At 34.8% G+C, this 12,914-nt stretch overlaps 1 protein-coding gene across 4 annotated transcripts in view; it reads right to left on the reverse strand.

Annotated features, from left to right (window-relative positions):
- Window positions 1-657: 657 nt before the first annotated feature.
- Window positions 658-12,914, reverse strand: part of STK38L (serine/threonine kinase 38 like) — an 80,098-nt gene continuing 67,841 nt past the window's right edge. For all 4 annotated transcript variants that reach the window (XM_046674234.1, XM_046674217.1, XM_046674226.1 and 1 more), the window contains 9 exons: window positions 12,322-12,445; window positions 10,469-10,623; window positions 9,996-10,098; window positions 9,741-9,802; window positions 7,694-7,811; window positions 6,932-7,055; window positions 5,877-5,972; window positions 3,532-3,623; window positions 658-3,425 (listed from right to left, as the gene is read on the reverse strand). In XM_046674234.1, coding sequence (XP_046530190.1) covers window positions 3,298-3,425; window positions 3,532-3,623; window positions 5,877-5,972; window positions 6,932-7,055; window positions 7,694-7,811; window positions 9,741-9,802; window positions 9,996-10,098; window positions 10,469-10,623; window positions 12,322-12,445 — 1,002 coding nt within the window. In that variant the 3' untranslated portion in view covers window positions 658-3,297. The remainder of the gene's footprint in view (window positions 3,426-3,531; window positions 3,624-5,876; window positions 5,973-6,931; window positions 7,056-7,693; window positions 7,812-9,740; window positions 9,803-9,995; window positions 10,099-10,468; window positions 10,624-12,321; window positions 12,446-12,914) is intronic.

Here is a 12,914-nt window from a genome sequence, read left to right on the forward strand (position 1 = left end):
TTCCCTCACATTTTTTTCATAAAAATCTAAAATATCTCCCAAGTGTCTTGTATTTATATTTGTTCTAAGTGTTTCATTAAAATTTTTCAGAAATAAGTGCACTTCTAAAGAGAAAATAAAATTTAAATAAAGACAAGAGGAAATAATCATGGTTTAGCAAAACAGTTATTTTGAATCATCTGAATCTCAGCAATTCAAAGAAAAATGTGATTAGTAGCCTGGGGCCTCTCTACTGATTAAAGTCTCGATTCATTTATTTGTAGATCATCAAAAGATGGATAGCTGTTTCTCCTACCAGTAGATACTGATTGATTGATTGTCTAAAGGTTTTCTACAATAAAACACCAAAAATAAATGTACTTTAAAAATTTTAAATTTTACAGATTTACACAAAGATTTACAGGTGTTTAGAAAACAGAAAAAGTATGCTATTATAGAAATAAATGAAACTCTATCTCAAGCAACCAAAGAAAGCTTTGAATATTCCACACTTGTTGTTTTCCATTCAACTAATAGCTTATTAAATCAGCTATATATTCCATTCAGAAAAGGTTGATTTATACGAAATTCCTTATTTTCAGAGAGCACTATGCTTCAATAAATTTAAAGGTTTCAAACTATGTTAATAAGAAAAGCATAAAAGAAAAATAACATAACTTGCTTTAATACAAAGTTTTTTTAATAAAAAAAGTCAAAGTCTACATTAGATCAGGAAATGAATAAATCTGAATTATACAAGCTTTCTATATACTTAGAAAAACCAAAAACACACAGTTTATAATAAAACTCTTTAATTCAAAATAGAGTCTAATTTAAAGAAAATGTCATTATGCCCAGTTGATTAGATAGGGTTTTGTCATTTAAATTAAATGGTTCACCAGAAACATGGGAAATGTATAATAGACAAAATTCAATCTCAAGGGTACTTCGCAAATTACCTAGCTAATTTGCATCATGAATTAAATTCTTAGCTTCCAAAGGGCAGACACAGTCTTTAATTGCTTTTAGATAGGCACTTAAGAAATGCTTTTGATGAGGAGGAAACCCAAAGATTGTGAATCACTCTATTAACCCCAGGGAAAAATGAGACTCTAAACAGGGTAAACTTTCCAGAACTGCCCATTTCCAAGTTCTTCCTGTTAATAAGAATACGGGAGATGGAAACTAAAATGTTCTATTACTATTCAATTAAAAAGTGAACTGAGGTAATTCAGCTCCTTTATCTCTCTCCCTCTCTGTCAACTTGAATTGATGATTTTTTTTACTAAAATGGTTACCATATTAGAACTAGAGAGCATTGCAATCTCCTCGTGTCTTACCCATCCACTATCACACTAGCAACAGTCCTTTAAAAAAAAAAAGGAGGGGAGTGAGAAAATCTCATACAAGTGAGCCAAAAGTGAAGATTTTTTAAATGAGAGGCAGTTATGATTAGAAAAACTAGAGTTAGTCAAATTGAGATAACCCCAGAATTTTACTAGTTCTCTCTCCTAGATACACAGCCACATACAAGAAAAATGGAGACGAACTATTAGATGAAGACATAATAAATATCAAATACTAGAAAGAAAGAATGAATGAATGAAAGGAAGGAAGGAAGGAAGAAAAGGAAGAGAGTGAACAGAGGGGAAAAAACCCAGGATGGCCTAATCGAAACACTGTAGAGCTACCTAGCAGCAACATTTATAAAAATTTTTGTAGATTTGTATAATGATCCTATGCAATTCTTCCCCATTAGGAAGAACATCCCTACAAATAAATCATCATTTTAGATTCTGATCACAGATCATTTGTAACGGTTATAATTGTTATAGCTTAAAAAAAATTTTCTCAATTAACAGTTAAGACAAGTATTAGGCCATTCTTTGATAAAGTAGTATTCCTCAACTAGTCCTTAGGAAACCAAAGCCTCAGAGAGTCCTTTTAGAATTAAAATGTTGAGCTAGAAAACATTATTTAACTCTTAGGGAAATACCCAAAGAATTTGATGCTGTCATCGTCTCCCCTATCCTCTAATGACACCCCCACTCCCCGGCCTGCATTTACTTCCTTAAGTCCATTTACATTAACCACAGTGATGTAGCTAAACATGAACAATATTGCCCTTGAATTAGCTGATCTCTATCAAAGATCTGTCACGTCTGAATACAGCACTCCCACGGGAAAGTAAAACTCCGCTCAGTTGTGAACATCCACGCTGTTCAGGATCTTTGGTACGTTTGGAGTATAAGAAAATAATGGCACAATAATACAAGTACTATCAAAGGAAAAACTGTCATCAAAAGAAACAAAAGTTAACCAGCCATGATATGTAACAACTTTCTAGAAAACCAAAGTCAATAGCTCTTTGTTCTCTACAAGTCCATTTACATGATCAGAAGTTTGACATTTAAAAAAATAGTTTAATAAAAATACACTAGGTTCTACAAGCAGCCTTCATGGTCATTTCTTAAATTCAACTCACCATAATCAAATTAAAATAATGCCATGTCCTCTTGTTAAAAAAGAAGTCCTCTTGTCACAAGAAAAGCAACTTTACATTTTATACGATACAGTACATCTCCCTATGAGTATACAGACTACGTAGAGAAAGGTCATCAGTATTTATCAATGCAAAGTAAATATATTAGTGGAGTGCTCGAGTGAAGGTGTTGAACTTCCTCCTCATTATAAACTTGCCACTCCTGACTGTGGAGTTTGTGTAATAACATGATGATAAATTCTATTTTTTAAATAATTTCCTTTTTAAAATTTCTTAAAACCATTACAGAAATTGTCTTCATATATATTCTATAGATGTCCAAACCAATAGGGCAAGTGTTCTAACACCAACTATGGAAGATGGCTTTTATTGATTATCTAGACCCATAAGATTTGCAGTAAAAAAGCAATACTGCAGTGTTACCTACAGGTGAGCCTATGTTGCTTTAAATGATATGTGTTTCTCCTGAATTGATTAGAGGTGTTACAGTACAAAGCCACAGCAGACACAGGCAGAATGGACCTCAATACGCATGTAGGCAGTGCAGTTAGAAAGGGATGTACGTTTCTTTTATTCCAGTACCTTCGTATAATAAAGTTAACAAAAATAATAAAATATTAAAAAAAAAAAAGCCAGCTGGCACTGCCAACCAATTCCTGTAGTAGTCTTAGAAATCCTAGTCCTGTAGAATTTCCTCTTGTAGTCCTAAGCACCACCGTCTTCAGGAGTATTTCAGTGTACTGTTATCTACGCCAAGCAAGCCTGGTGATGCAGCTACCTGAGTTCTCTTGGTTGTGGGAGAATGTGATCTTCATTCATAATTTCCCAGCTTTCATGTAGGTGGGGATGGAGCCACGCTGAGTCAACCCTTCAAACCTTTTATAGGTATAATTGAGAAAAACCCAGTCTTTGGATTTGTAGTCCGGTTCTGTGGTGTTTGGCACTAGAAAGAGAGAACAATTCACCAAGAGCAAAGGAATTTCATTACTGAAAATGTCATCATCTTTGTAGACTTTTAATAGTGTTAGTTGTGCTGTAGATTGTCTTACCCGGTTGTAAAATATCAGATTCAGGAAAGTCATCAAAATTTGAAGTATCATCAATGCTTTTGATTTCTATAGGGATTGCAGCTGGCCTTTCCCTAAAAAAAGGTATTGAGTAACCATGGTAAATTTTCCTGAATTCTTAATTTTCCAAAAAAATAATTCTACTTGCAAATTCCACATGCTATTCTATATTAGAAGAGTCAAAGAAATTTATTATGGATTTGAAAATAAGTGGATTTCAGAGTTGAATATAATTTTTTATTAAAATATTATCATTTACTTGGAGTTTTTATTTCTTTGTACCAAGACCTTCTCATGCTGTTTTTTTAAAGTGGAAAAACAAGAGTTAATAAAAAGGAAAGTAGAACAGAAGAGATTTTATTTAAAATATCTTATAATTATAAAGTACACTGGATATTATGGGGACTCGATCCTACCTCATTAATTCTGGAATAGAATTCTTCTAGTGGAGAATCCATAAATCACAAGTTATTTTGGAAAATAAGGGGCTCAAACGGTGAAAGGACTACACATTTTTGATGAAATCTGAATCCAAAAACTTCTCAGTCATATAAATTTTAAGGGAATCAGGGACTTTTTTTTTTTTTCTGCTCTATCTCCCCAAACGCCCCCCATACATAGCTGTATATCTTAGTTGCAGGTCCTTCCATTTGTGGGACGTGGGACACCACCTCAACGTGGCTTGACGAGTGGTGCCATGTCCGCACCAGGATCGGAACCCTGGGCCGCCACAGCGGAGCACGTGAACTTAACCACTCAGCCACGGGGCCAGCCCCACAAAAATGCCTTCTTATCATGCTAAAAATATTTAAGTATAGAAATAGTTAAAAGAAGCTATCAATTTTTGTTGCTGTTATTTTTTCAACAAATACTTATTGCATCTATTAGGTGATAAGTTTACAAAACTATGTAAAAAGCATGTATATATTTTTCCCAGAATTATTCCACGTTAATTAATACTTAATCTACTAACTTAATAAATTTATATTAGTTTAGTGGAAAGAACCATAAACCCAAGTGCCCTGAGATCTAATCTCTTGTCATTAATTAGCAGGATGACCTTAGGCAGGTAAGTCTCTGCTCTGTGACTATTTATTTCCTCACTGTAAACAAGATTGGATTGGTGGTCTCAAAGCATCCTTCCAACTGGAAAAAGGGGGCAGTCATATGGGTCTCTTCAAGGAGATGATGTATGTATAGTATAATACAGCGCAGCAGTTAAGAGTCAGAACTCCAGAATCAAACAGCCTGGGTCCAACTCTAGCTAGCAACTCTAGCTAGATCATTGACTAGCTGTGGCACTATAGGCAAGTTACTTCTCTGTGCCTTAGGTGCCTCATTTGTAAAGCAGATAATAATAGTACCTGTTTTATAAGGTTTATTATGAGAATAAGATAAGAAATGCACATAAAGTACTTAGAACAGTGCTGGGCATATAATAAATGATCAAAAAATCAGCTACTATTACCACAGGGAGAGTGCCTAGCACACAGTAGGAGCTCCAGTGAAGCTCTGCGTGGACGAAGTGACATATAAGCTATCTTGAAAGATGAAAAGGAGATGCTGGCAGGGAAGGGCAGGGACAGGTACAGGGCAGGGAGAAGAGCATTTCAGTCAGAATGAATAGCACATGACAAAGCCCTGAGGTGGGAGGAGTGGGAAAGATCACACAGGATGCAACTTGTACAGATGAGGCAAGAGCCACACCCCACAGTCCTGAAACAGCAGATAAGGATCCTTAATTTGATTCTAGGTGGAAAGGGAAGGAAGAAAATGGCATGATCAGATTTAGGTTTCTAAACAGCTGCGGTGTGGAAAACAGACCACAACTACTGAAGGTAGTTTGGCCATAAACTGAATAAAGGTGAAAGCTTACAATTAACAACTATAAGCAAATTCTTAAAAGTTACTTGCATTATTTAATTTTTCCCACAATGTTTAAAAAAGTGACTGTATTTTGTTATAAATTAATAAAGGAGACACAGTATGGTATATTAGAAAGAAGACAAAAATGAGAGGTTATGGTGTGAAATGTAAGTACATCTTTGTTGTGCTAACAACCTTTATCATGTAACTCTGAATATAAGAATCTAAACAGACGCACAGTATGTGGTTTTTCCCTTAAAGTGGATATTAGCTAAAATAAGTCATTTAGCTCTAGCCACTATAGTTTTACTAACTTATATAATCCAGAACAATCATTTAATAACATTCTAACAGTGTTACTTCTTGTCTTTAATCTAGTAGAATCAGAGAGAAATCAATCGCTGTCTAGTTAAAAATTTGTCTTCACTCAGACCTCTGGCATTCAAAGCCTATGAACGTACCTGATGTGCCCCCAGTCTACACCTTCAAAAAAGGGATGACCTTTTATTTCTTCTACTCCACTATTTCCAATTCTATTTTCAGAATCAACACAAAATCTAGAAAATGGAAACAGGGAAATTATCATAAGCAAATTGTATCTAAAGTACTCTGTATTATTTCAAATATTGTTTTTTTCTGTTTACTGAAGTGAATCCTGTGTCTTGTGGGAAATGTGGGAGAAAACAGAAATCATCTGTAATTGCACTATTCAGAGATAACTACTGTAAACCATTTGAAGCCGTTTCCTTCTAGTCTTTTGTTATAATTTTTTAAATATTGTGTTGACACAGTAGTTACTATTTTAGGACCATTTTTTTCACTTCATATCCTGAGAAAATTTTGCAAAGTCGTTAAATATTTTTTATAACTTCATTTTCTAAAATTTGCATATATAAATAATAAAATTTTTCCAGCCAGTCCATTATTATTGAACATTTAGATGGTTTTCAATTCTTCATTACTAAAAACAATATCATGATAAACATATCGTACGTAAATTTTTACACACATCTGATTATCTATGTAAGCAAAATTCCTAGAAGTAGAATTACTGGGTCAAAGATCATATATAGTTTAAAGATTTTTGATAATATGCTGCCAACTGGCTGTTCTCATAGGTTATCCCAATTTATATTCCTTCCAGCCATTCACTACAACATTTCCTCTTAGTGGAGAAACAGAAGGGGATCTTTTGCTTAGAAAAGATTTCATATATAGACTTTTGTGATATGAACTGCTACTAAAAATTTACCTTCCTTTTTTTCTTTAATGGGATAGGGTCATTGCATTCTAACAGAAGTGCCCTTTGAAATTATTAACTCTTACTTTTTCTTTCTGCATACTTCCTTTTAAGAGTCTACATTTTTTAAAAACATTTTTCTTTACTGATCTCTTTGATTGCATAGATCAGTGGCAGTCCTTCTCTTCCCACGGAAGTGGAATGGGCAATTGAGTCTTTTGGGGATCTGCGAAGTTTTGGGATACCACAAACTCCTCCAGGGATTTAACCACTCACCTAAGAATTAAGTCCTTGGCTTTCTCAGATATAGGCACCTCTGGAGGGAATACCAGAGTTTCTTTCCAGTTCATCACTTTTCTATATGTTTCTTGCGGTGTTTCAGAACAGAAAGGCGGGTATCCTACATATCAGAGAAAACAAAAGTTTTATCAGCTGTTATGATCATAGATGCTACACCTACTATACGTGTCAAAGAAACAAAATAGCCCTGAGTGCTCTATTTAACAATAACAAATGCCACCATTCATCAATTTATAATAAAATTGCTAATCAAGTCAACAATAAAGGACTTCAAGCCTTGCCCCCCCCTTCACCTGAAAGGCCATGCAGACACAACTTTGACAACATCTGAATTCCGGTTAAATACCCCATTCCTGAAACAGGTTCCCTAGAGAACTCACTGGTATTTATCATTGTGTATTGAACATTGAGGAATGTCAGAAATCAGTTTACAAGAGTTCAGATATTTTATTTTCCTTTATTTATTTTTGCTGAGGAAGATTCACCGAGCTAATATCCGTGCCAATCTCCCTCTATTTGTTAGTATGTGGGCCACCAGCAAAGCATAGCCACTAACAGAGCAGTGTAGGTCTGCACCCGGAAACTGAAGCTGGGCTACTGAAGTGGAGTTGCTGAACTTAACCACTAGGCATCAGGGCTGGCCCCAGATATTTTAGCCCATGATATCTGCAATATGTTCAATCAGTGACACTCAAGGAAATTTATATAGTATGTAAGTAAATGAATGATAAATCATACCTATTAGCATTTCATACATAATCACTCCCAAAGACCACCAGTCACACAATTTGTTGTAACCAGTCTGCATGAATACTTCCGGAGCAATGTAATCTGGTGTCCCAACTGTGGAATATGCCTGCAAAGGAACAGCTTGTCAAACCAGCATTCTTAAATTTTTTCCGAAAGATCTGAGTATGGCTCACTACTGGCAAAAGCAATATATACAGAAGTTAACTTTTCATTTAATACTTATTTGGCATGTTTTTCATGTATAAGGGCTTGGTGATAGGTACTGAGTCAGATAATATGTTACTTAAGACATGATTTCTGCCCCCTAAGAAGCACATCTAAGTTGATTATACATTTAGCTCTAAATTCATTTAGAAAAGACTAAAATGGTTGAGCCCAATAGGCCTGGCTTCCTCACTCACTACTGATGTGTTTTTTTTTTTTAAAGATTTTATTTTTTCCTTTTTCTCCCCAAAGCCCCCCAGTACATAGCTGTATATTCTCTGTTGTGGGTCCTTCCAGTTGTGGCATGTGGGACACCACCTCAGCATGGCCCAATGAGCAGCGCCATGTCTACGCCCAGGATTTGAACCAACGAAACACTGCACCGCCTGCAGCGGAGCGCGCGAACTTAACCACTCAGCCACGGGGCCAGCCCCACTACTGATGTGTTCTTAAGGCAAGTTATTCAACCTCTCTGAGCCTCAGCTTCTGCTTACATAAAATTGGAGTAATAATACCTGCCCTAATAGACTTGATATGGGGATGAAACAAGAAAAGGAACGTGCTTTGTAAACTACAACCTGCTATATAAACATCAGGTAATTCCATTATAAACTTCATTCCGGGGCACTCACTATCCATTGGGGAGCACTGCAGTTTTTCATTCTTAATTGTTGTAAAATCTTACAAAAACTATTTCTTTAAGGCAATAGTTCTCAACTAAGGGTAGTATTCTAGGGGCCATTTGAAAATGTGTGGCAGCACATTTTGTCACTTCAATGACCTAGGGGAGAACATAACCGGCATTTAGTGGGCAGGGGATACAGGCTGTAAAGAATTTCCTGCCCAAAATACCTATAGAGTTCCCTCTACTTCTCCCTTGGGAAACACTGATATACGTTGTGATGATGGCCATGAGAACAGTGTAACATTCACTTGAGTAATCACCTGTGAATATTCCGTAAATAGAGAGGTACAGAATTCCCACCATATTTTTAAGCAGTATTCATTTATCCCTTTAAAACTAGGAAATACTGCAGTTCCTTTCTCAATTGTGAAATCTGATCTAAAAGTGACATATTTCAAAGTAGAAGGAAGGTTTTGTCATTGATGCATAGCTCAATACATTTTTTAACACTTTTTACACTTTTAAAAACAGTGAAATGTCTTACAAGCATAGGAAGCTTGTAATTACCTGGGTTAATGAGAGAATGAGCTCAATAATGCAAAGGTCTTTTAATTTGGTTTGAGAGGGTATCAGACTATTATCTTATTGTCTATTTATCTTCCTAAGGGAATGCTGAATTAGTTTCCCATCATCATTTGGTTGAATTTAACAAATATTTAGAGAATGTCTGTATGTGCCAGTCATTGTACAAAACATTAGGAAAACAAAGTCAAAAGGCACATTCCTAACCTTGAGAATGTTCATGACCTAGTTCACAGGATAAAGAGAAAGAGGAAAGGGGCAAGCAATTCTCATATTTGCTAAGTAAGAGAGGAGAAATATGGTGTGGGGTTAAAATAGACAGTGTTATTCCACATCAAAGGAGTAATTAAGTTTATCTGCAGTAAAGTCTGTTTTCTAATTTTATCTATTTATCTATTGATAAAATACTCTAAAGATAAGCCATAAAGTAAAAATCAGCTTTTCACTTTATAGGCAAGGAAATGTTACAGACAAACTAAAACCTGTGTGATCTCAGAATGAGCTCTATCATTGCTACGAAGTAGGCATTACTCATTGTGAAGATACGAAATAATCGGGCAAAAACCAGATGAGATTTTTAGCACCAGGGCACAAAATTCTTCCTTAGAAACATGGCTAACTCACCAGTTGTCTCCTGTTCTTCTTCCACGTTTCTGCTTTCCTCTTTGAATTCATGTTCTGAAACGCTAATTTCAACAAGACAGAATTGTAATCATGAGGGGAAAACTCTCACCAAAAAAAAAAAAAAAAATTCACACATATAATTTAAAATACATTGGTTTAAAGAGTGAGGAGAAGGAGAGAACCTTCAGTTCTCAAGAGCACTGAAGTAAACCAACTATACTACTTTAATCAGGAAAAAAAACAAATCAGACTTACAGAAGTCACTTGGTGGGTTGTGTGTAAGGTTTCTGTAGAATTCAGTCCTGTGAGCTTTCTTTAATCCCGTGCACAAACCAAAATCAGATAATTTTACATGACCCTAAAAAAAAAAAAAGGTCTAGTAAAATCAACAGAAGATATTAACTTTGAGACAAAAGCCTTATCATAAACTCTTCCTTTAAATGCAATTATTATAAAAATTCTTAGCTTAGAATTCATACAGGCGCAATGTAAAATTATAAATATTTGATGATGATGACTTTAAAAAGTAGAAAATGGAAGAAGATAAACAGACAGCCATATTCTCTTGATGTCATTTCACTCCAGAGTCCTCTCCTATTGCATGAGTCTATGAAATAACGCAGTTTAGCAATAATATAAATTGCAGTCGCCCATTTCCAATCACAAAGTCAGCTCTATTACTCCATAAATAATCAGCAACCTAATAATTCACCAATTTATTCACATGCCTTGGCATCCAATAAAAGATTGTCTGGTTTAATATCCCGATGGATGAAACCCAACTGATGGATTGCATCTATTGCCAGAACAGTCTCTGAGATGTAGAACTGTGTTTCCTCTTCTGTCAAGGTATCTTTCTTCATTAGCAATGTCATCATGTCACCTAAATAAAGGAAAATAAGTATTGTGTATTAGAAATGCCTCAAAAGGGGAATACCTTGTAAAAGCTTTCTTTTTATCTATACAACGTATGCCTGATTTTTGCATTTTATGATCCACCCAGTATATACCTCCAACTATCTCTAGGGCCAAATAAAAAAAGTGTCATTGCATAAGCAAAGTTTCATGACATTTAATGGTTTTAAGGTAGAAAGTATGTGAAATCAAATCAGAGCAGAGATGATAAGGAAGTAATATCCACTATTCAACATCCACAATAAGTTGCTAAGGAAAATATGTCCAACTGCGAAAATAAATCAGAGGAAGCAAACCTGGAAACGGGATATATTCTTTCACATTCAAGTTTCAAAAACACTCAGAGGTCTTCGGGCCAGCAAAAATAGGACATCATCCCACTAAAAGAGTCACCTCTAGACATTCCTTTATTATCAAGGAACTTTTTCTTTAAAAAGGGGCAAAGAATAAAAATTGGTAAACTTACAGCTCAGAATTGACAGCTGTTAATATTTTTTCATGATGCTTCAAGCCTTTTAAAAAAAAATAGCATGTAGAAGTATTCTTTGTCCTCCATTCTCATGCTATTCTCCTCTCCCTTTCTGCTGAGTAACCGTTATAATGGATTTGGTTTGATGTGTACCCTCCCAGCTTATTTTTAAAATATGTTCTCATATACATATATTAATCTATCTATAGTCTTCTGTATGTATTCTTAGGAATTACATAAATGGCATCAACTGTACATATAATTCCACAGCTTGCTTTATTCCTTGACTCTGTTTCTGAGATCTTACTGTTGAAACAGATATAGCTCCTGCTGCTTAACTACCGTACAATATTTCATCGCATAATTATGCCACATTTTATTTATCCATTCTTCTACTGATGACATTTATCCTGCATCCAGTTTTTCACTGTTATGACAATGCTGCAATGAGTATCCTTTACAAGTCGTCCACGCACACATTGAGGAGAATCTCTAGGGAAGACAGACGGTTGTGGAACTGCCGGATTGTGGGATCCATGCAGTTCCAACTTTACTGCTATCTGTGAATAGCTCTCCAGAGGAATTAGAGATTAACTTACATATATGAGAAGCCAGTTTCCCCCACGGCCTCGTCAGACTTTTAATGTCTTTGCTAATCAGATGAGTGTGAAACAGTATCTCATTCTTGTTTCAATTTGCATTTCCCTGAATACGGGTGAAGTTGAATACTTTCCTATCTACTTTATAGACCAGCCAGAGTTTCTATTCTGTACACTATCATTTGCACACTGGGTTGTTTGTCTTTTTCTTTAGTGGCTTATCGTTCTTAACTCTAGACTTCTAACAATCTAATTATATTCAGTAAACCCAGAATGGTAGTGTTTCAAATAAATACTATAAATACTATATAATAAATAAATAAAATGCTATATAATAAATAAGTACTATAAAATAAAATGCCAACTTTATCATTCCTTCAAAACAGTCTGAATTGTGGTCAAAATTAGCATTATTATGGGAGGAATTATAGGGAAACCAAGACTGACTATGTAAAACCTCAGAGCTAGGAATATGAAAGTAAAATTAAAATAAAGTTACAATTATAAAAATTAATAAAATCATAAATTACAATAAAATTATAATGACATATAAAGATGTGCTGTGTCAGTCTGTTATCGCTATTATGTTTGCTTTTACCTCCAGGGAGAAATTCCATGATTAGATAAAGGTTCCTCTTATCTTGAAAACTGTAAAACATCTTCACCACCCAGGCACCATCTGCTTCTACCAAAATATCTCTTTCTGCTCGGATATGGGCCACCTAGATGATGTATTTTGAAAAAATAATTGTAACACATTACACATTTTTCAAGCTTACCTCTTACAATTATCCATCCAGTTCTTTAAGAGATGAAGGAAAGCTGGAGTTTTAGAAAAGGTTTGAAACATGTATGCATGTTGATATTCTCATTAAATATGGAGAGCCTCAGGAAACAGTTTATTTTAGCTTCTATCTTTAGGCCTAAAAAGGTGGGATCCACAGGTATATTGCGGAAGCCAAGGCCTTTGAGGTAGAAAAATGATCAGACTAAAAACTTTCTAACCACCTTAGCCAAGGATCCTGGCTTGTCATAAATTTAGGGCCCTGATCTGACTTTTAAAAGTTAAATGTATACAATGTACATCTGAAAGCTATATGTTATAATCCAATGTTAGTGCAATTAATAAAAAATTTTTAAAAATAAATAAAATAAAAACCTTTAAAAAAAAATTAAATGTAGTAAGCAATG

The sequence above is a fragment of the Equus quagga genome, chromosome 1 (genome assembly GCF_021613505.1).
Source record: "Equus quagga isolate Etosha38 chromosome 1, UCLA_HA_Equagga_1.0, whole genome shotgun sequence".
Classification (NCBI taxonomy): Eukaryota; Metazoa; Chordata; class Mammalia; order Perissodactyla; family Equidae; genus Equus; species Equus quagga.